Genomic DNA, 24,174 nt, shown 5'->3' on the forward strand with positions numbered 1-24,174 from the left:
TACATTTAACAGGATATATTTTTAAATCATTTCTTCATTAAGGTTTTTAATGCATGTGTACATGAAAATTTATATTAAAAAATTAAAAAGGAAAGTCTTGTTTGTTTAGAATAATTCTGAAGTGCACAAATATTGACAAAAGCTAACAGAAAAAAAATACAGCTCTGCTTTTTTATTAAGTAGTGTTGCAATTACTTAGAGCTGGCAAATAAATGCAATCCTCTGAGTTTTAGAGATTCTCACAAAAAGGACAACATTTTATTATATACATAGTTCTGATGTGCAAGTATGCAATCAATATGTACACTTACATTCCTAACTGTTTACATCATTCTAGAGTATTCACAGTAGAATCAAGCTTAAGGTTAGAAATGTGAAAAGGCCGTAACAGTGAAAGAAAAAAAAAAAAAAAAATCAAGATATGCCTTGGGATTTTAAGACATTTTAAACTACTTGTTAATAGATTTCAGATGACTAAGCTAGAATTTAATTTTGGAGCAGACTAAAAATATAGTTGTTTTTGAAGTAAATGGTAATGCAAGTATGCTTTTTAAATGGTTTCACAGATGGCAGTATTACCACAAGCATTATTAATCAGTCTTCGGATTTTTAAGCACTAGTACTGACCAGAAAGAGCTTCTTTGCAGAAAAGCTGCTGCAATCATCCCCATATCTGTACGTGACTATGTTTGTCATAGTTTTGCATATTTCTATGCGTTCCCATACCTACTTTGCTCTTATAAAAAGAAAACCAGTTTTCTTAACCCACACTACTTTACGTGGCCACGTCCACTGCTCGCTGTTCATAAGAAGTGTAAAAGAGAATATACGCAGCTGAAGATTTCACAGATGATGCTGAGATCTCAGATACTTCATGGTCATCAAACTTAAACCAGCGTTGTTTTGAAGCATTTTTGCAGTAGGCTGTGTAGTGTCCTCCATCCAACCCGCCATAATGATTCTGTAAACATATGAAAAGAATTAATGGCCTTGGAAGCTGCCATTTCTTCCCTGATTAGGGAAATAAAGCAGAATGTGAGATTTTTACTAAACTCCAGTCATTCTTTTTAGAATACAACTTAATCTGCAACAGGTAGGCAGCCTGGAAATCTAGATGAAGCACGCAGGCTAAACCCAAGTCTTGGCATAAAGACCAGCTGAACTTTGAGATGTGACATGGTTACTTACTGATACTGAAAACAGATTGTATCTCTTCAAGTTATTCTTTGGACCAATAACATACTGTGAAAGGTCAAGAGTTTCCAATGGGAAATCTACAGAAGTTTGAAGCTTTTGTTTCCATCTTCCATCATAGGAAAATCTAGAGGATTAAAAAGCATCATTAAAAGTTACAGGTTGTTCACAAGAATACAAGAATTTAAGAATACTAAGTATGTTTGTTTTCCCAGTTTTAACCAGGACACGATCTCAACTAAAGCATTTGACCCCCAATTCTGTTAATGCTCGCACATGTGTTTCTTAGCACAAATGAAGAGACATTACTTGTAAAAAAGTGCTTTGTGAACTACAGCCTAATAAGAGAGGCATCAGATGAAAATTCTTTCACCATTACACCTGGAAATACATCCAGAACCCTAATTAAAAATGGTTAGCTATTGCACTGGAACAATCAATCCCCATCAAAGCCTGATCACTTCATCCTAATTGATTTTCACCAATCCCTGTTTCTCTTACCGTTTCAAATGCACAAGAAGAACAGGTGGTAATTTCCAAATTTCTATTTTTTTCAAAGAATCCCTTCGAGTTTTGCAATGGCTACAGTAAAACCTATTGTTATCAGTGAGCTTTTCCTCTTTGGAGAATAATCTAAGGCATTCCTAAAACAAAATACAAACACAGATTGTGAAGGGTAGCTGTTTATCAAAGCGTAGCAAAAAATGTTTGTTTCCTCTTTGGTTGTTAACCTGCATCAATTATTCGCATGCTATGTTTCACAAAAATTAACAAAAGTGAGTTAAATCCATGTGTGGAAGTAAATTTTACTGCATATCTTAATTAGCTGCAAGTCCTTCAAAATACACCTACAATATTTTGTTTAAAAACACAAAATATTTATACTGTGACCCACAAAAGCAAATACTATACATGTCTTCTGCTACTGCAGCCTCGATATTTCAATCCTGCGTGTATTTTAAAACATTAAAAAAAAAAATAGGTCATTTCCTTAAAACTTGAGAAGAATTAAAAAATAATGAAGACTCAGATCTGTTCATGTTTCAGGTTAGTACAAATTAAGCTGGAACATCAACCAACCGCTTCAACAAGAGGCTGAGCAGAAGCAACATCATATTGAAGTCACAGAGAAACATTTTTACTTCAAGAACCATTTCCCTATAGTGCCACCATACCTGCAGTGTACATTTACTAGTGGATGCAAGCGGTAATGACAAATACATGAAAGCCTCAAAGGTGCGGGACTTCTTGTGACATGTAAGACACTGCACTGTAGATTTGAACTGGCCTTGAAAGAGTGCCACAATAATGGATTCATTTAGCTGTTTGTGTTTGTGCCAGGCTAGTTCTGCTGCTCTGAAGTCATCAAGATGATCATTGTTTTCTTCCTTGTATCTTTTCCTGTTGTCAGCCTGGATAACAGAAGTTTAAATACCATAGCCATAGATTAACATATATAAAAATAGGAAGTCTCATCTGTCGGCAAGCATGCTATTGAATATTTGCAAAGAATATTTAAACGTGACAGTGTAGCCATCCATTTCTTATCTAGTTAGGCTTCTTCCATTACTCCTTTCAGTACCTTACACTGTTTCAAACTAAATTCCTACTTTAATTCTGAATACTCGCATTTCCTTCTATACAAGGTTCCAGTGACATAATTCTTATGAAATAAGAGGGTCTTTTTAAAATTTATTTCTCTTGATCATCTGACAGATGTAAAACTTCTTACAAGTGTATTGCTTACTTTATTTAGGTCTTCATGCAAGCCATCCATTAGAAAGAGAAGCAATTCTTGAGAGTCCTGCTGGCTATATCCTGCAAATTGGTCATTAATCTTCCCAATTGTAATTTTAAAGTCTTTTGGACTGATATATTTATACTGTCCTGTCCATAAAGCTTTCATTATCACACCAAACTCTTCAGCCACTTCACCTTTATGCCCCAGGAAATTTGATCTATACAATTAAACAGACAAAAAAAATAGTAAGCCTTTCAAATAACTTTTAAAAAAAATATTATTTTTATTAATTCAAGACATTATCCCAATTTCAAAGTAATTTCTTTAGACCAAAGAAAAACTGGCTGTTAGACCGAGTTAAAATTTTTGTCTACTTTGGCACTGTAATTTGGTTCCATATTCAAGACTGGGCTGATAGAAGGCACAGCTGTTTCCAGCTCGTTTTGTAAACTGCTATTTAAATACTCTGGTTTTAGAAGACTCTAGTACACTGATATTTATGAATGTGGTAACCACAATTTAGTTAAGACTGTCCAGTAAAACCTATTTTGTCACACGAATTTTGAAAATGTCAAGACACTTAGAAGTTAGCATTTGTCTCCTACAAAAAACACACACTAAGTGGTTTTTTTTTTAAATTAACAATTGTAAAGGCAGATGTTTTTCTTTCAATTATAAATTAAAGGATAAGAGTAAGAGATTGTTACCTGTTAATGTCATCTTGATACAAGTTTCTGTTAAAATAATCAGCCAGGTGAGGTGCATTGCACAGACACTGTAATATGGAATTCATATAGCAAGTGTTCCCTAGATTACGAAGTCCTGTGAGAGCTGGTCCCGATCCCCCAAACACAGGATTAAGATTCCGAATTTGTGATGCAGAGAGTCTTGAAATTTCTGCTTTAGTGTAACAGACTGGTCTGTAAGGAAGAAATTACGTTTTAGGAGTCTCAGACTTGACAAGGCTCCGCACGTAAGCCAGCAGAACCGCCCTCCCTCGCAAGGACTGAAATATTCTGGCACAGGATGTCTCCAAATGCCATTGCTTAAGGTATTCAAAGCCAGTCAATGCAGTAGTGAGAAATCCACGTACACTGGTCTATAATGAGGCTGAGTTATAGGCTGCATCAGTAGTTGTTGTTTTCTTTAAATTCACAGAGGAAGAATTAGCTGTTGCTTTAACCTAGTTTAAAAACTGAAAACTCCATGTATCACAGCCTGTCAGAAGACTGGCATTTAATGTTAACACAAATACCACCACTTAAAAAGCAACTATTGTCCAGTTACACCATGACCTCTGAAATTCATGTTAATACATAACAATTACATTAATTCTCAAAAGATAACTGCCCTATACATTGAACCTGTGGCAATGAAATTTAAGTCTATCGCTCTTCCATCTTTTCAAATCTACTTAGAAAATATTAATCAGTTGGTTAAACACAAAGAAAGTCCTATATGCTATTCTATTGCATGAGTTGTGGTATAACTTGTCAAACATACTTATTGTCACGATTCACTGCAGGAGTTACAGGAATTCTTTTCTTCTCTTCCTCCTGAATGGCTTGGGTTATATCTGGGGAAGAGTAGGAGCGCTTCAGTTTGGAGTGTTCTCTTTCTCGTTCAACAGTCACCTGTGGCTTGGGTTTATGAGTTGGAGGGGTTGATGGAGGAGTGGATGAAGGAGCCATTTCTGGTGGATACATATGAACAGTATTTGTTGGCGAGTGATAGTAACGAAAGGTTCCAGTGATTGGATCCAGAAACTTGGAGAAAAAAAACACATTGTTTTAAAACCAAGTAAAAATCCATCATGAACTTACTTACCTATTTTTAAACTACTGTAAGAACAGTGCATGAGTTTGTCAAACATTGAGATGTCAGCAGTCATGACTGGCCTCAATACTTAATGGCTTAAAGTTACCGGAAGGCACCACTTTCACCAAAATGCATATTAAACAGCAACTGCTTAGTACCAGAAACAGCAGATGAGCTCTCTTAGTTTCATTACAAATAATTTTAAAGTTCAGAAAATAACTGTGTGGAAGTTGAAGGGGGCAAAAACCCCCCTCCAAAAATAGCAAATTATCCAACTTAGAAATAAGTCACAATTGAAATGTATTACAAGACTGCAACTTGATTGTAACATCAGAATAGAAAGTTACCTTTGCCCAACCTGCAGGCAGTCCTGGTATTATCCTTCCCATTTCTTCACTTCGCGCTCTCATTAACGGCTCCCGCTGAGACTAATAAATAAACGGACATGTAAGGCACGTACAGTTACTTATGCAGAGCAGCAAGCTACCTGTGACTTTCCCTATATAGTTACATGATTTAATGCAAAACAGTTCAATAAGAAATCCTTGATTATAGCTGGAAATACAATTTATTGTAATGGTAATATAGTACTACTATTTTGTTTCACTCAATCTAAACAAAACCCATTTGTAGACATGCTCCAGAAAAAAAGGAAACTTCAGTCTCACAAAGTCTCAATACTCAATTTCCTCCCTAAAGAAGCTACTTTTTTAGGAACATGTACTTCTGTTGAACACATACGGATGATCTTTTCTCCCTTTCAAAGCGTTATGCAAAGGACTATGTGTGAGATGACTAACAAGTGTGGAATGCTTGTTAATGCCATCAGAAACATATGAAGATTTTTAGTGACAATTTCAAATATTTTTTCAGATGAATATGACAAAAGAAAAAAAGCAAACAAACAGCTGTAAACATGGCATAGTCTTTTCTTAAGATGATGACTTTAAAAATTGAAATGAGGTGGAATTTAACATAATAATCATAAAGCATCTGCACTTGATTAGTTTTGGCTACACACAACACATTGTATTTACTTTAAGTGTTTCAGTATCTTGTTCAGAATCCTCTCTAAGGGGTCCTGGCTTTTGAGCTCCACTGTCTGGTTGTCCTTTAACCCCAGTTTGCTGTAAAAGATTTTGAGAGAAGGCTTTCAATTTTCATCTGGAATGTCAGTAAAGAATGCTGATAAAGCAAAATAGGGAAGAATTATATTTTCGGTTTTGGTTGTTAAATGCACGTACCACAAAAGTCAGGTATCTACACATCATGTTTACTCTTCCTGGTCGATACTACAGGCAATTCGCTGGAATAGCCTTTCTAGCTGAATGTTGTATTACATAATACAGTCTGTTATGTAGTTTCAAAAGCTCAGAAATAAAGTGCAGAAGTTCCACCTACACTACTTCCTCCTCCTAAAAGCTGTGGGGTTTACAGTTTGTTTTTAAATGAAAGACTTTTTCCCCTTTTACTTCTCACTGTGACAAAGCCTCTCCGTGAAAAAGGCAAACTGTGAAGCCAACATTATGAATTTATTTTATCCTGGGCAGTCATTCTGGGATTACATGAAGTTGCTCTGTCAGTCAAACAAAACCTCAAGAATGACTGTGCTAAGGTTGCCCAGGAAGATTTACTTTGGCTTCCTTGTGCACCTGCATAAGAACTGAAGTTTGGTCAACTAACAACTGCAGTTGAAAAGGGAGAGAAAAATATCCTAATGCATGTTTTTGAGTAATGGTTTTAAAGACATCTGTTATTAACTCAGCTTCACAAAGGGCTCTTGTTTCATGATGAGATGAATTTTACGCTCTCACAAATTTTCCCATTTTTTTCAAGAATCTGAGGAAGGATGGAACTGTGATATCCCCCAAGACTTGAAACTGGACTGTTCTCAGCAAAAAATACTACAGCAGGTTATTGCTTTGCTTCCTATGCCAGTCAACAAAATCCTGTTATATCAGTGTTTATGCAGCTGGGGGCACTAAAGAGTTTGTTATGATACTTAATTCTGTCCCTAGGATGTGTTACAACAGTATAACATACAGTACTGGGCTGGTACAAGAGATAAAATGTCACCATGTCTCTCTTTTTGAAACAGGATTGCAGCCTACAAACCATCCCTTCTAGGTCCATTATCCTATGGGGATTCCTTGCTGCCCACCTACAAGCAAAAATCGAGGCTGTCTTGAAAAAAAAATTTTTAAATCTAACCATTTATGTCTTAGTTTTAAGTTTCTCCTCTACATTTATGTAAAAATGGCCTAAATAAAAATCCAAGGATGTATTTAAAATCTCTAGAGTGATACTAGAGTATGCACTCACAAATCATCCTGAATAATTACTCCGCATTTGTTGATGATTTTCTCTTTTCACTAACCTTGCCTGAAACAGTCACAAAGGTCTGAGATGTATCAACCAGTGCCCGTCTCTGCATTTCTGGTGTTCGAGTTCCCTTTTCTCTTTCTTCCATAGATATTTTGTCAATCTCAATCCTTTTTGCACCAATGCTTTCTAGTTCATTTTTATTTTGCTTTTTTGCTTCTATTGCTTCTTTGCGTGCTCTTTCTTGTTCCTTTTCCTCCTGTTCTTTTTTTATTTGTTCATCACTCTCCTTCTGTTCTCTGTCCTCTTTAGATTGCTGTAGCTTTTCTTTGTGTTCCTTTTCTTTCTGTTCTTCTTTTGCTTTTTGTTCTTGTTCTTCTTTTTCTCGCTTAAGTCTCTCTTTCTGTTCTTCTTGTTGCCTCTCACGAAGTTCCTTTTCCCGTCTGTTTTTCTCTAACAGAGCAGCAGTTTCTGCATGTACACGACTTTTTTCTTCTTCTGTCAGAATGCTCTTTGCATCATGTAATGGTTTTGTAGACCGGTCTGGAATTATTCGTCCATTCTCAACAGGCTGGCTGTCACTGACTGTACTTTCAGATTTTGGTCTGTTATCATCAGGCATTTTTAGCAAAGGCTTTTTAGTACGATCAACCTGTAACACAAAGTGTAGAACATCAATTCACTACAGCTGTTACTGCTCTGTTAGCTAAGCCTTTTCTAAATGAGATTTGTAAGAGAATAAAGATGATATAAAGTTGACTTCTGCCAGAGAGATAATGAACTTTCAATTTTATTAAATTAAATTTGATAATTCAAATTGCTTGTTAGTGAAAGTAGGTATTCACTTAACTTACAGATGTGAGATAAGAATCAACAAGCCCTACAGAACCATAAGGACAACATTAAGCACTGATTACTACAACTCTTGATTTTCAAGCTTTCAAAGGTGAATATTTTAGGGCAATCAGGCAGTGTCATCTGGGCTTGGCTCTCTCAATCATGTGACAGAGCATGTGATTAAGGCAGATCTGTCTGATGAGGAGAGGTATTTAAGAATGGCTTATGCTCAGACCTAGGAGAGCAAGTTGGTTTTGATGCTGCAGTGGAAGTTCTGGAGAAATAAAAGCTAGTCTAGTTCAGGGAAGAACAGAAATAGCATTTGGTTTTGGGGTGGGGTTTTATTAGTCTAGGGTCCCTTGGCTGAAATCTGTGTTAAAGGCAGTATCCAGAAGGGTGAAAGTGAAGATTTTGACTTTAGCATTGTCTCTGAAGGAAAACATTATTTCAGTGCAAGGACTCTACAAAAGGTGTCTTTAGAAAGTTTTATCCCCATGAAAGGACGAAACAAATCCTTAGACTCTCACTACTATGCCAAGAATGATGAGCCACCTAAATCTTTTATTATTTGAAAGAAGATACAGTCATTTGGAATAGCCAAGGTAAGCCATGGCCCAACTGCCTTCCCTATATTTTATCATATGTATGTTTTGAGTGGAAGAGTTTGCTTATAGACTTTCTGAATGAATGATCAATTGCTGACCTTCATTATCTCAGATGCTCAAATCAAATATTAATGAAAAGCTTTGCAATTATGTTAAGTATATCCAGCTTTGTAAAGTTCTGTAGATTATTTCACAGACCACCAGTAGTCTCTGTACCAATATATTTGCATACAAGCCTTAAACAAATACTGAGTATGTTTCTTTGTGGATTTAGGCTTCTGTCTGTGGTGGGTCTTTAGTAGATGAACCATATACTAACTCTGGAAAAAAAAGAAATACATCTTACCTCAGGGATACTTCTTGTAATTGATACTGGATTAACTACAACTGAACTGTCAGATTTTGGAACAGCAGCATCCTGTACATTTGGTCTGTTCAGTGATTTTAGTCTCTCTTCCAAATTATCTCCTGTTTCTTCATTCTCAATCACTTGTGCTGGAGATGGCTTTATAGCAACAACAGGTGGAAGAGGAGCTGGCTCTTCCAGAGATGGATATGTAAAATCCACTTTAGGAGAGGAGGGGAGAGGAGTTAAGCATGAGAGAGTTCTTAAAAACGCAAAAGCAAAATAACCCTCATGTTCCACCAGACCCCAACGTTTAGATACAAGATCTAGCCCAGAACAAGGCCATCCCAAACATATTTGAATAAAGACACATCCAGTAATTATAAACACTTCAGGAGGAGGAGGGGGGGTGTCATCCTTTATACTTACAGGAAACAGTCACAGCTTCACTCCTGCTATGCTGAGGTGGAGTTACTTTAGCATTTGTTGTGTACTGGGGAAAACAAAGGAGCCAGTTTTCATAACCTCCTTCTAGAACTAAAGGTTCATTCTGCAGTATAGTTTTGCTTTCCCACTATAAGAAAAAATTTTGAAATGACATTATTTAAAAACAGAGAAGAAACTTTAACATCTTACAATTTTCTGTGTCTAGTCATTATGTTGAGACAGGTTATTTCTGAGATTTTTCAATAGGAATTAAACAAGCTGGGGAACAGGGATCCTCTTTGTGTTTGGACAATGCCCGACAGTGAGGTTCCTAGCTCTACCTACAACAGGGTCTGAATATTTCCAATACACAAAGAACCACTTACTGCTACTTCAGGTAACAATCCTTCATGCAGAAAAATATTTTTATTGTAATATTTGCTTCAGTTTCTTATCAGATAAGTTTACTGAGTGATTAGGGGTATTGGCTTTAGAAAGCATAATGTTAACTTTCTGAAAAACCCTTATGAGTTCAGGCTCCAGACTGGCCTCATGCTGAGGTCCTCAGTATTAGAACATGAGCAAGGCACAGAGGTTCAGAGAATATTCTGTAAAGCAATAAATACAGAAAACTGCCTGAACCACCTCTGAACCCCAGTCTTGAATGCTTAGGTAACAGAAAGATGTGCAGTCTTTCACAAGAGCCACCTATATAAAGGGTAGGGACAACATAGCCAGAGTTCTGACTTGAAAATGTTGAGTGTCTGCTTCATGCTCAGTCTATGGACTCCTTCCACTGATGAAGCTCAAATTTAAATTAATGTTTCTCTAAAAGTTATTTTCAATAATACACAAAAGTTAACCATGTTCAAAATATTTCTGGGATCTCCTTTGATAAAACTATTCCATTCTATAAAGTGCCTGGCTGATAGGACTGCAAAGAGGCTAGGCTTCTTCAGCCTGCCTATGCAGGTGGCCAGCCAGTGCCTATGAATAAGGAATTACTGTTGCCAACCCAGAAAAGAGAGTGACAATGTTTCTGGCAAACAGAACTAAGTACTCTCCCAATTAACACTGTCAACCAAGAACTCTAAAGTTTATGAGCTAGCTGTTGAGGAGGGGAGTTGAATCATTCTGCTGTTTACCTATTTAATAAATTATACTGTCCTCTACTAGAGCCAAAGCATGGGAATCTGAGACTTCAGACCACACTTCTGCTTATCAAAATAAGCAGAAAACTGAACCAAGATGTTTGCCTAAAGTGTCATTAAGTCTTCCACATACTTTGTAATTATAGGTGCTTTAAGACCTTCTTATTTATTGAGATGAATTAATATAAAACACAAAATTTGCCAACCTTAAAAAGTGCATCTTTCAGGCTCTGAAGAGTTGTTCCTAGCTTTAAGTCTTCGGCAGAACTAGACCAGTCTAGCAGTACAACGTAATCAAAGTGTCCCCTCCTCTTCCATGGATCTCTAGAATCCTCTGGGAGTCTAGCTTCAATCCAGTTTGTAGTAACTCTGAAATGTATAAATATGCATTTAAGGACAAATTTACAAGTAACATTTTGTCCAACATTATATAATCCATATTATGTTTATGTGCTTGGATAAAATAAGTATGCTCTGGCTTGAAGTCAGTACATGCAAGAACAGAGCTGTCCAGATAAGTCTCACCCACTTGTATATATCAAGGATTCTGAAACTAAGTGTACAAGCTTTAAAAGATCTTTTTTCAGTTAATTTATAAATTTATAAAATTAAATATTTCACTATCATTTAAGTTTATTTCATACCCAGGACTGATAGCTTCTTCTGGAACACTGATAGATCTCGGAATACAGGATTCCTGATAATCCTTCAATCTTCGAGCATCCATTATAATCAATTCAATATTTTTGTCTGACATCATTGCAAACAGTTTCTCAGCTGTGATGACTCCTTGAAATACAGAAGCTATTAGATGTAAAAAGCTACATTATAAATGGAGATAACTATGATCACATCTGACTGGTGCAATCAAGACTGCAAACAGATGAAACAGAACAGAAAACTCCCACAAAGTCATGGAGGTGAGATGCTATAAAATAAACGTATTGGTCCTTTTGCTCCTACTACCGTAGTGATTAGCACCTGATCTGCTGAATTAGACAATACTGAACACTTCAGTGATAAACTAGTTTAACTTTTTTGTGGTCTCATTTATATCAAGCTATATAGGCAAGCATTTGTAAACTACATACTGCAGATGTTCCTCTTCAGTTAAGCTCTAGAGAACATTTTCACATATTTATTACAGGAACAAAACCCAGAAGGTTGGGAGGGGAAAGGAAAAAATTCTTATTTAACTGAGAAAGCTGATGCATTTCAGCCTTGCCTAGGTTTTTTTCTTATCAGTTGAGGAGACATTTTTCTTTCTACTTTGACCACTCTAGGGCTAGTTCAGCTTTAGTTATTAAACTGTTGAAAAACTAAGTACGGCTTTCTAAGTTCAAGAGAAGTGACGAAGGCTGCAATACAGAGCTTACTTAATTACTAAGTTGCTGTACTGAAATACAGGGTACTAAAATTTCATCAAAATACTCTGTGAAATAACTCCTTAAAAGAACTGCAACTGCTTAAGTGATAGGTGCATAGGTATATGGAGATCCTTTTCACATCTGTGTGAACATTGCATCTCTTACCACTCAGACTGTCAGATTGATCCTTTCTTTCCAGCGAATGCTTCCTCTCACCATTAAACTGTGTTGTAAGGAAAAAAAAAGTTCGTTTAGTACCTAATACTCAGAACAAAGGTGGCCAACAGACACTGACTCACACAGAGCTTGAAGGAAATTGGTCAGACTGTAGGCTACAGAAAGAAACCTAGAAAAAGGAAGCTGCTTCTAAAGATGTGTTGACAGACGTACTAAAAAGATACTAAGGTTGCTGCCCTACCTAGACCAAAACCAGTTAAAAAGGTAATACAACCTAGGACAGCATCATCTGCTAGATGAAATTCGTAAAGCATTTGCAGAGAAATTAGTTTCTTTCCACACTAGTGCTGAAAAGTTAGTTCTCTCCTAAAGAGGAGACATGTTATCCATAACATCAGCTTATTACCATTACCTTGGGTAGCTAGCTCTATTATGAAATAGAATTTGGCTTTACAAAAAAAACCTAGACTATCTTATGCAAGACTTGAAGGTTGGTAGGATTCAACATGTTCCAAAGAAATGTCAAAGAAGGGTTATGGGGAGTGTAAGTTCATTTTAAAAAATGATTCTGAACTGGAAGTAGCTACTAGTAAAGATCAAATGCTAGATTAAAACTATACATTTAGACTGAATTAGAGAGTTTGTAAACATCTTCAATTACCCTTTGGCTCTTTCCTTTGGAATCCACAGCACTTTCTGAGGAGTTTTTGGCTGAACTCTTTCCATCATCTTTTGGTTCTTGCTTTTTCTGCAGCTCTTGTCTGTCCCTCTCTTCAAGTTTTTTCCGAACTTCAGCTTCCTCATATCTATTGGTGGGGGGGAAAAAAAGCACCTTTTTTTCCTTAATATTGCATTATTGGCTAGCCTTGGATAATTAGCATCAAGTCTTCAGGAGGAAAAAGTATTTAAAGTTTAAAAAAAAAAGTTTGTATTTCCAACAAACCCCATTTTCTTCCATGACTACATGATAGTAATTCTCCTACTCTTGGATTGGTTTTCTTATTTTTAAATCCTGCTTTGGGTCCTACTTCATAGCTACTTCTCTTGAGGCTAATTTCTTTCCCCCTCTAAATCTGGGGTCATGCGTAGCTATGGTGTCACTAAATGTAACAGGTCTTTCATTTCACAGAGGAAAGAGTAAGTATTTGTGACTTACGGGTAAGCTTCAGTATATTATAACAATCATCCCAGGTATTTAATTTGGTTTTGCAACAGAAGTAACAACAGTTAGGAATAAGTTTGCTCAGTTATCTAAATTTCCCTTTTCTGAGGAGTCAGATCAGAACTACCTATATGGTAGCGACCAGTCACCCTCAGGATGTAAGCTGATTTTTCCAATACTGTTATGTCCTCACCTGTGTCCCTGCTGTTTGTTTCAAACGCTGGGGCTACTGTGAAGTCACTGCAAGAATCACGTATGCTAGACAGAGAGCTCTGGTGGACCTAGGTCTTGCATACACCTGTCCTTTTCATAAAGCCTTTAAAATAAAGTCATCATGAAGACTTTAAAATTAAACTCCCAGTCTTCTGTCATTGTAAGGACAATCACAATATTGTAAACTGGTGGCCTCCAAACTACAGCTTTTTAGATCACCAACTGCAGGTTTGTATAGTTACATCGCTATATGTTAAATAGCATTCTATTTAATATAACTGAGAAGCTTAAGGGTTACTAGTGATCCATAAAAGAGTTTTGAACTAACAATTTTGATGACTGAACCAAAGATGAATACTGAACTGTATTAGTAATTGCTCATTTTAATCAGATGTTCCCTAATCAAGATTCAAATGACAACAATAATACAGCTGTATTTCATATCAAGAGTACTGTGTTAATAAACTACATCATTAAATCAAATTCTGCCTCAAAGTCTACTCCATTAATTCGCCACTAATAGGAAGGAGGCTGCAAGCTGTAATTTTATTTTTTAAACAGGCTTCTTGATTTGGCAAAGGCATCATAAGTTAGAACAGAGCATTTTGTTCTCATATGGAGTTAATGGCACTAAAGCATACTTCAGATTTTAATTTAATTCGGTCAATATGGAATATTTACCCACGAATTTCTCATTTATGCCTTTGAAGCACATAGGTCTTTCATGTAGGTATTCCCACGCCTATACAAATGATGTTTCAGCAGCTTCACTTTTAGTTAACAATTAACATTTCAACTATTTGCTGGCCTAATGCCTGGAGAAGAAATTATACAAATAATTTCCCTGAAACCACTTATGTGGTTACATAGGAGTCATGTTTCAGTTGTATTCCCTTTAAGTATATATATATTTTGCCCAGAGTAGTTGAAAGTTATTAATTGTGTCAACTTTCAGAACTCTACTTCTTTCATAAAAAGCCACAAGTTACTAACAATAAATCTCTAAATAGTTTTGGTTTCCTATAACCATCAGTGTTTACTCTTACAGTGAATTTGTAGCTCTATTGAACTGTAAAACTCTAAGGAAAACCTAAAGATTGTTTTATGCGTAGTATCACGAGATATCTTCGGAAAAATCTCTTTTCATACATGTGTGACTACACTCTTACTTGTTCACCTAAACTAACTTTACAGATTAAGCAGTTCAAAGTCTGCTTTCACAAAAACTCTTGGACAGGGGAGACGTGGGAAGGAAAATGTGCCTAACTGAAGAGAAAGAGTTAAAAGGGTGAGAAAGGGCTGAGAAAAATAGTCGCTAAGGATTCGAGAAGCAGATAAGCCTGAAAGCAAGACATACTGCACTAAATATCACAGAAAGATAGATTCTACCTTACCGACACAATTTTTTGCCTTGTAGCACAAGACAGTTGTAAATGAGCTACCCAAAAGCCCTTTAGCAGTTACATACTGGCAAAACCATGCATTTCCATATTCATTTCTGCATGTAGCAGAGGTAGAGAAAAGGTGTAGCAAGTAGCTAAAGAATTGAAAATGTGTTTTATTAGTGTAAACTAAATCCACACTAGGAGGACTTTTTCACATATGTAAATATTAGGAACGTTCACTAGTATATTTGGTTTCAGATGACCTTATGATGAAAAGGGTAAAGAGGAAATGGCTCTTAATCATGTCTAGCGTACATATAGTTTATATCTTGTGTTTCTTTGTATTAGTCATTAAACAAAAATAGGAGTCAATATCAACAAATAATAGTTACAAGAATTAAGAGACAATGTATACAGTGACAAGTTACTGGAGTATGTGATGACAAAAATTATCCCTAATAACAGGATAAACAATTTAAGCACTCAAGAGTTTTGGGTATCTAAGGTCTACTCAAGTGCAATCCTTTACTACTAAATAGCATGAACACCTGCAATTGCACATATACACAGGCATCAGGTATAATGAACAGTATCTTACCTATTAACTGTTTTCACGTACCTGAGTTTAAGGCTGTCTGAGAGTCTTTCAGCTTCTTCAATAGCCTTTTTTAAATTTGTAGGTCCAAGAATTGAATGAAAATAATCCTGAAATTACAAGCATCACCCCACATGTTAATATAACAGCTTGATAATGCCTACTCTGTGCATATCAAGAGCCACTAATGTACACAGAACTGCTATTATAATGATATTAATGCCAATAGAAGTAACTGTTTTGAATCAAAATATTTTCCTCTCAAACATGAGTTTGTAAGTAAAATTCTTCTATAGCACTAATAAAGGCTAGGCAAGGTAACTGCACTAAAAAAGTCTGAATGGGAAAGATGACAGGAACACCTTTCCCTGAAAAAATATTCACAGATCTGACAATATGTGTATTAAAAGTAAACTGTAAAGCAATTAATAATAGACTTGTCAAAAATAGGAAGGAAAAAATATCATCATAAGAGAGACAGTTTACTTAATACCAGTGTAGTCCTTTGAATGTGCATTAGTGTAATTCTCTGTACTTCTAATACTTTTACCAATGCAGAAGAGGTAAGTCGGAAAGTTTTTATACCTGTTGCTGCTTAAAATCAGGTCTCTTTTTAATAAAGTTATAAACAGTCACATATTTCATATATAGGATGTAAGCTTTTTCTTCATCTCTGTCCAATCTGCTTTCCTCTGCTGCCTTGAAAATCTTGAGGGCGCTCTGCACATAACTGAAATCAGAGGAATAAAGCACGTTATTGTTGACCTTTTTATCACAAGATGCCATTTTAAGTGTTCGCAGCCTCTGCCCATATATATTAAGCATTTTATTTTACCATCTTAATATAAGGCTTTCATTAAATATGAATCACAATCATGTTTGTCCAAATAATGTTTCTCTTGGCTAGTTTGTTTACTAGTCTTATTTAAAATATTCCATAATTAAATAGGATACTGAGATACGGAAAAAGTACTTTTCCATTAAAAAAATAACATTTTTTAAGGAAAAACCAAGTCATAGTAAGACAAAATGAAAATTGTTGATTGTCTAAAAATGCTAGAGGCAAAATATTTTCTATTCGCACATTTGTTAAACTTATCATTTTTAAGAATTTGCCTTTGTGTAGCCTATTCTCTAAGTATGCAAGTTTTCATGGGCACCATGCTTTGTCCAAGTCATGTTTTGGCAGTATGTGAAGTTACCTTCTATAGGCAGCAAGCATATCCAATGTGACAGTAGAGAGATATATACGTAAGACTATCAAAGATTTTATATCTAACAGAAATAATTGAGGAAATTTAGATCCACAACATAGGTGTTCTGGAACCTGCTCAGCAGAGTAACACTAATACTTGTAATATTAGTCCATAATCAATTAAAATATATATACCTCTTTGTACTCGTCTTTTCAGGTTTTATTTCTGTCTTCTTGTTGAGATCTTTCAATGAAGTACAGAGATACAGCTCCTTAGGTACAGATGCCACAGCAGGCATGTTAATGTTGTTACTTATGTCCCTTCTAGGATGGTACTGCTGCTTAGAAGTCTCTATCAATATTTTTCTGTGGGGGGGGAAAAATGCATGGAGAGTCAATTATATTACAATGACTTTTAATACAGTTATAGTTACCTGTATGGGGTTATTAAATGATTTCTCTCACTTCATGTGAATTATCACTAGTATAAAACAATATGGAACTTACGCAGTTAAAGATTAAGCTAACACAAAAAATTCTAAATGTAATTTAATTGTAGGTAATGAATTGAAGCTCTAGTATATGATCTGGTCCACAACTATCTGGCAAAATGTTATAATAATACTATGGCATCAGTACTTATCAATACACCTATGTCTTTGATATCAATCTACATTACTACTATTAAAACAGAATTACTTACATGGAAAGATACATATGTTTAAAGCAAAAAGAAAAAAAATCTGTCACTTATTCTGGGCAATTATTTGTAACACAAGCATACAAGGAAAAAAATATTTCCAGAAGCCTAAGAGAACCTGTTTGCCAGAAGTTAGAAGAATAATGTAGCTGCTTAAACTGCAACTATTGAAGTGTTAATCTTCAATATCTTTGAGTCCTCTTTTATCAGTTCTAAGTATTACCGATGAAGAGTGGCTGAACAGGTAACAGTATAAATTAATCGTCGCAAAGTGACAGAATTATTTGAAACCACTCTAGGTAATTTATCAAGACCGTTAGCAATACATTGCTAACAGAAGAAGAAGAAAATAATAAGAAAAGAAATGCTGACTTAAGAATGTTCAAAATTCTCATATCCAGCAAACTTATTCAACTATAACACCAGTAAGTATATTACAAAAAATTAGCTGACTTCTCTGAAATTAGTAATGGATAATTATTTTATCACTACCTTAGTATAAACCTCTGCAAATACACACTACATCCACAGAAATATGACTTCTAATGTCTTGGTAAGAGACAAGCTGAGAAAAGTAGGTTGCACTGTTAAAGTTGACCTGAAACTTCTTGGACATACTGTAGGTCTGAAACTCCTAGGCATCATTGTCTTTCTGTTTTCATTTGGAAGTGCTCTCCAAGCAGCCGTGAAATAGTTAAGCAGAGTTTGGCCAGAAGGGTCTATTACATCATCTCATCTAACATTCTGCATAGAGCAGTCAATTAAGTTTCATACAGATAGTCTAACTAAAAATCATTGAATCTAATACATAATAAGCTATTTTAGCCCTTGGGGGTGGCAGGGGAGGAACTGAGCTCCCTCTCAAAATGGTGAGACATTAAGGTGCTAGCAATACCGAAGAAATTAAGGGAAACTAATTAGAGGAAAGATGCTCAAATGTGCTACTATTTCCTAGTAGTGAAAACCCACATGACCTTTAACAAGATAAAGGTAGGGCAGTTCCCTTCCACCCTCAAGGTGATGATCAGCATGTCAAGTGTGACCAAAAAACCACCAGCCAGTGACCTCAGAGTGAAGTTTCACAGAACTGAATTGATCTGTAGCTGACTGCCACCAAATGAGGTGGTCCTGATTTCCCTCCCTCTTTCTCATGCTGATGTGGTACTTGTCCAACCTCTTATTGAGCCAATTCAGCTTGCAGAAGAGGCGGAATGGCTACATATCTTGTGCAAGGAGAATAGTTGGCATGTGCAGTCAAGAATGACAAGCAGAGATGGGAATGTGATCCCTTTCCATGGCACATAGCTGTTATTCTTTGAAGCATCACTGCATATATAGTATCACTAGGGTGATTATTCTTGGTCTAGGAACTGGTTATCAAATAAAGACACTGAGTTAACCCAAACCTTTGGTAAGTGCATGTTGGAAATAAATGCAAAAATAATGTAATATACACATCTAATGAAGATTCTTTGGTTTAAGGTCTGGCATGTCAAGGTCAGACTAAACAATACCCAGCTAGGTAATTTACTGCTTAAACACAGATGCTGTATTTGCTAATTTTCCAATTACATAGCAACTTTCCAAAGTTGATAAACTTGTAAAAAATCCTTCCTTAGGGGACTGATTTTTAGATAATTCTAGGAAGTAAATAAACTCTTCAAGTACTCATTTTAATGCATTAATAATATAACCCATACCCTGCTCATCTTAAAATATTGTCTTCCCCCCATATGGTGTCCTACGTTCAACTTTAATTTTCAGGGAGATATTTAGGTGCTGAAAACAAGGCAGAAAATTCATTAAAAGAATTGCATTCAGTTAAAACAAAACACAGACACACCCCTTGCCCCAAAGTAAAGCACCTTTCCAATCTAAAAGCTTTTTTGCCTAAAATAAAGTCATACTTTTTACAACATCATAGAATTACAAAGGAAGGCTTCACTCCTATTAGGATTTTAGAATTGCTTGTCAAATCCTACCTTCAGAGCATGTCTACCTGGCTTTTTTTCTTCCCCTTGGAACTGTAAATAGACTTTTTCTTTGAAGCTAAGTCCTTTCCAAATATATCTTCAATGTTTGCTCTGTTATGTAACCAGTATTAATCTTAAGTGGCAGCATTTGGTTGTGTTCTGACAGAATATTGTAACTAAATATGTCCAAAAAAGATATGAATATAATGTTACTGTGTCTGTGTGTGTATGAGGAAGAAACCCAAGATTATGTTGAAGATGAACCATTTAATGGAAGGCAAAAGATGCTAGTAAACTCTTAAGTGTTGCTGACACACCTTGATATGGGCAGTTCTTCTGGAACCTCATCTGTATGAAAGTAGAGCTAGTAGATAAAAGCCAAATTTGAGGTTTGGCCCAGAAAAAAATTGGCTTTCCATGTTTTTCTGCTATGGTTATTAAGTTATAACTGCAGGTCTTTAAATTGCCAGACAAGTTCAGTACTGAACTTTTATTTTCTGATCTGAAGAAATTTCTACACCTTTTTTCAAAACATGAGCTACTAACCACAGTATCTGATGATGAAGTTGATTACTCTTTGATTACTCTTTGACCTCCCACAGCACCATAATTCATACAATATGCTGCAGTAAAATGAGTAAGAATGGATCAGGAATAACATTTTCTTAGTGAAAAAAAAAATACAAAATTCTCAACAGCTTACTTATGACATTTCTAGATGTAATTCTGTTAATATGAAATTTCAGTTGCAGTTTCTAATTCATTCTTCTACACAAAACTTTAAGTATGGAACTATAACTAGCATTTCCAGTTTTATGCAGTAAAAATTCCGTAACTATAACCTACAGGCTGACCACTACTTCCCAGTTGACTGCACAGACTCTTGGCTCAGAACCACCTGTAAAACTCCTTAAGCTTCTACTACATTTTAAGATGTGCTTGTAACTTGACTTTCTTCTATACTCAAATGAATGAGGGTTTTTTTTCCTTCTCTGAGCAGGCTTGGGAAAACACTGATTTTTAGAATCCAAATCAGTTCCTTCATATATAAATATAACCAGCTGATTTTGAACCCTAATCTTTGCAGGTATCTGCTTCCTAGCTGACCTGGTCTTGATGGTCTTCCACCAAAATCAGTTGTGCAAATAAAGACATCCAGGGGTAGTTAACATACAGCAGTGAAATGCATGGAGATAGACCAGCTACTGCAAGTTCTGTTCAAGGTCTGTATTTGTTCCCACTAGAGGAGTTGCAATGAACGGTGCTTTCTTACCAGAATCACATCCATTTTGTCAGGATCAACTCTTGCTGTTCCAGGCTGTATTGACTAGATTGTGCTCACTTTTGCCAAGCACTGCATTTCCCTCCACACTTATAATCACCATATCGATACAATGACAACACTGAGGCATCAATGAACCCTTCCAATTTTATAGGTGGATCTTTCATACATCTTTAAGGAAGAGAGATATCTTCTTTCCCAACAAGAAAAGAGAAGTGGATCATAAAACCATAAATACAAGTAACTGAAGAAGCAGTAATAGCTAAATCTACTATTAGTCAACCCCATGAGGAAGAGGAAACAACCTATTTCATGTTTGTCAACTTTTTTTTCTTAAAAATCAAGATCAAACTTGAAACCATGGATGTGTTCTGCCCCAGCTGAAATATTATCTCTGGCTCCTTTCTCATACTGCTGAAAACCAGGCCAATATCCCAAAAATATAAGGGAAGCCGTGCTTGGATGTTTATAAGCATTTAAAATACTTAGAATGGATAGTTTTACACTGACAGGGAAACATACCTGTTGGTAACAGGTTTTTCAACATCTAATTATCATGCCTGTTTTCCTAAGGATATGAGTAAGCTTTAAGTGGAATGACCGTAGCAAGAACAACGCACAGAAGCAGTTATATTGCAAGCAGCATACAGTAACAGAGTCTGAAATAAACTGACATGCTAAGTACTGTGCATCACCAATTCAGGTATGCAATGAAGTGTTATTCACCTACTTATTTTTGTCTCTTAAGACTTGAGCAAGTGAGAAACAGGTTTCTCACAGGCATTAAGTTCCTCAATTCTCCTCAAACTAAGTTTTACTATCTGTAGTCTGTACACAAGAGTTAGTTTTGTTACTAGTATTAATCTCAACACACAGTATTTTAACATGACTGAACTATACAATAAATCAGCATACTTATCTCTGTGAGCCCTCTAGCTTGCTTTCAGAAAGACTCTGGTACTGTTTGTTAATACTACAGGCCTTGGTCCTGTATCGTAATGCGTATAAGCTATAACCTATAGGATTTAACCACTGGGCCTTCTTAGAGCAAGGCCATTATGTTCACACAGAGTACTCAAACTTTCATCATTTTGCTGGGAACTATCAGTCATCATGGCAGTAACACATTGTGGGTCTGTCTTTGGCCATGTACCATGCTGAAACCACCTGCACTGCCTAGCTTGGGAACCATTCTTTCCGCATAGTGAGGAAAATCCTTTCTGACAATTTGCTCATCCAACAGTTTAACTGACACTGGTGGGGAGGGAAGACACTACAAAGTTAAGTCATTTAACAAGCAAGTTGGATTTTATATAGGAAGTTTGAAAGTTATTCCATCTAAGTAAGAGCAGCTGTAAAAACAGCTTCGCTTCTTATTTAGATAAACAAAAATCTGCAAAGCGTATGCAAGCTGTATAGGTGGTAAGAAGTCGGAGAGGCGACAGAGAGGCTGAAAACTCCTCCCAAGTTTGTAACCGGGCTGTTAAAAACCCTGCGGCGCCCGGCTGCGGGCCCGGGACCCCGCCGGTGCAGGAACGGCCGGGGCTGTGGGAGTCTCCATGACACCGCAGCTCGCCGCCTCGCCCTCTCCGGCCGGAGGAGTGCACTCTGGGAACTGCCGCTCCTGTGCCATCTTTCTCCATCCGCTCGCGGGCTCCGGGGCGGCTTCCCCGGACTCCGCTCACGCGTCACCCCGGCCGGGCTGGGAGGGGGAGACTGCGGGCTGCCCAAGGTCACACCGCCGGCATCGAGGCGGAGGGCTGCCCGCCGAGCCAGGCCCGATTCTCCGCCGTGCAGCCCAGCCCGCCTCCCCCCACCGCCCGCAGTTCCTAGAGGGCCGCCCTCCCCCCCCTGCACGGCTGGGCCGGGCCCGGGGCTCCCCTCCAAGGGCGCCCGCCCCCTCGCCGCCGCGGCCGGAGGAGGGCGTGAGGCGAGTCCGCCTGCCCTGCAGTCCTCGCTACCCCGGCGGCCCGGGCACTGCCACCGGCCAACGCAGCAAGCCCGGCTGCGTACTCACCGCCGCGGGGACTCGCTGCCTCAGCCCGGCGGCATGGGGCAGGCCCATGTCCGAGCGCGGCTGCCGAGAAGACGCTACGCGGCCATGGCTGCTGAGGCGGAACTCAGCTGTGTCCCTCCCTCCTTCCCCGGCCTCCGCTCCCTCGCGGGGGCGGGGACTCGTCGCGGCCCTATCCGGGCCGCGGGGCCGGACTCGACCCGTGGGGGGACGCGGCGGGAGCCTGGCGCCGGACTGCTGGCCTGCGAGGGGCATTCGAGCCGGGCGGGGGACTCGCTCCAGCCAGGGAGCTCCCTCGGAGTCGGGAGTAGCTCTGGGGGTGGTGTGAGGAGGGGAAGGAAGAGGCAGCTCACTTCAGATCAACGCCACCCGCGCTGGCTCCTCAGGGTCAGCCCTGGAGAGGGCTCAGAGGAAGCGTAGGGTCACCCACAGCCCAGTCCCGCCGTGGCTGCCGCTCGGGCACTCTGCAGGGCCGAGGCTGCCCTGCCGTGCCCTGCCAGCTCCGTGGGCCTGGCGCCCCGTTTCCTTTCTGGGCGCTTTGTGTTATCGAGGCCAAGCCACTAAAAGCGGGCTCTGAGGTCTGACACGTTTTGTGGGACATGCAGTGTTTGTACAGGGTGTTAAACTGACCCTTCTGCACTGTGAGACCTGGTGTGGGAAGGCGACACACCTCCCCTTAGAAAATATCCTTTTATTTTCTAGAGAAAACTGCATTGGCTGCAGACATTCAAGTTCAGATCTCATTTTTGTTGTTTTCTGTGCAGCTTGTGGTGTTACTACAAGCATCGTACCTCAGGGATGGCAGGTACGTGCTGATGTGCCAGTATAGTCATACTGGGATTTAAAACATGGGAGAAGGGAGGGAAGAGGGTGATGTTGAGCCTGTGTCCAGTCAGTCGGTGAGGCAGGTCATGTCATCGAGATCTTACACAAACAGAAAGATGCTGTGTCCTGCCACAGTCCCGATCTGTCCCCTAACTGCATCAAGGTGGGGGATTTAATTCAGATACTTTAACCTACTGCTCCATTTTGCCAATGGAAATGTCTTGTGAAGTTGAGCTGTTTCCCTCTGCCACTCTGGGAAAAAGGGAGGTCATGAAGCCAAAATGAGAAAGATGCATCTTCACATAGCCTTCTGAAATACTACTGATTCATTGCCCAGAAAGCTTAATTGTATCACAGTACTTAGCGGTACAGTAATGTTGGTTGGTGTTGGGTACATGAAAGGCTCAAACAATATCCTCCATCTCTCATTTGCAGTGCATGTAAGTGATCAGACATGTAAAAGATTCTGGGAGAAACGAGTACAGCTCCAAGTCTTCTGCATTGTGCAGAGAGGTTAATACCAAAGTGAGTTGATATGTTCTAACAACATGAAACTGAACTGAATAACACAATGCTCTTCTGTCTTTTTCAGAACTGCTCCATTTGTTTTAGCCAAGATGGGTCATGCCAGAAATTTATGACAAGATGAAGGGAGTACGTCTGCTGATGTCAAGGCTTGGGATCTAAGTGTGCAAATTAATGTTGAGCGTTGTACTAGCTGCTTTCCAAACTGCACTGAGTGTCCCTTTTACTGTTTCTCTTATATGAAGAAATTGTGTCATAAAATCTTTTGGTCTTACTTGTATGGGCAAACCCCAACCGTATATAGGAAGGTGTTGGGGAAGA

At 38.0% G+C, this 24,174-nt stretch overlaps 1 protein-coding gene across 7 annotated transcripts; it reads right to left on the reverse strand.

The window, feature by feature from the left end:
- Positions 1 to 22,661, reverse strand: USP8 (ubiquitin specific peptidase 8). 7 transcript variants are annotated; one of them, XM_075764784.1, is made up of 21 exons: positions 22,507 to 22,636; positions 20,481 to 20,679; positions 16,730 to 16,900; positions 15,925 to 16,069; positions 15,364 to 15,449; positions 12,646 to 12,790; positions 11,973 to 12,030; positions 11,085 to 11,244; positions 10,647 to 10,809; positions 9,293 to 9,437; positions 8,864 to 9,084; positions 7,131 to 7,727; positions 5,791 to 5,880; positions 5,101 to 5,181; positions 4,439 to 4,701; positions 3,643 to 3,855; positions 2,942 to 3,152; positions 2,370 to 2,606; positions 1,696 to 1,838; positions 1,189 to 1,321; positions 1 to 961 (listed from the first exon to the last, which is right to left on the reverse strand). In XM_075764784.1, exons 3-21 carry the CDS (start codon positions 16,831 to 16,833, stop codon positions 776 to 778), a joined length of 3,381 nt encoding a protein of 1,126 aa, XP_075620899.1. In that variant the 5' UTR covers positions 16,834 to 16,900; positions 20,481 to 20,679; positions 22,507 to 22,636; the 3' UTR covers positions 1 to 775. The 7 variants fall into 7 exon arrangements, with proteins under 7 accessions (XP_075620899.1, XP_075620901.1, XP_075620900.1 ...); XM_075764786.1 differs by having other exon boundaries at positions 11,085 to 11,229; positions 22,507 to 22,635; XM_075764785.1 differs by lacking the exon at positions 20,481 to 20,679 and having other exon boundaries at positions 11,085 to 11,229; positions 22,507 to 22,661.
- Between the last annotated feature and the right edge of the window lie 1,513 nt (positions 22,662 to 24,174).

The sequence above is a fragment of the Balearica regulorum genome, chromosome 12, assembly GCF_011004875.1.
Source record: "Balearica regulorum gibbericeps isolate bBalReg1 chromosome 12, bBalReg1.pri, whole genome shotgun sequence".
NCBI lineage: Eukaryota > Metazoa > Chordata > Aves > Gruiformes > Gruidae > Balearica > Balearica regulorum.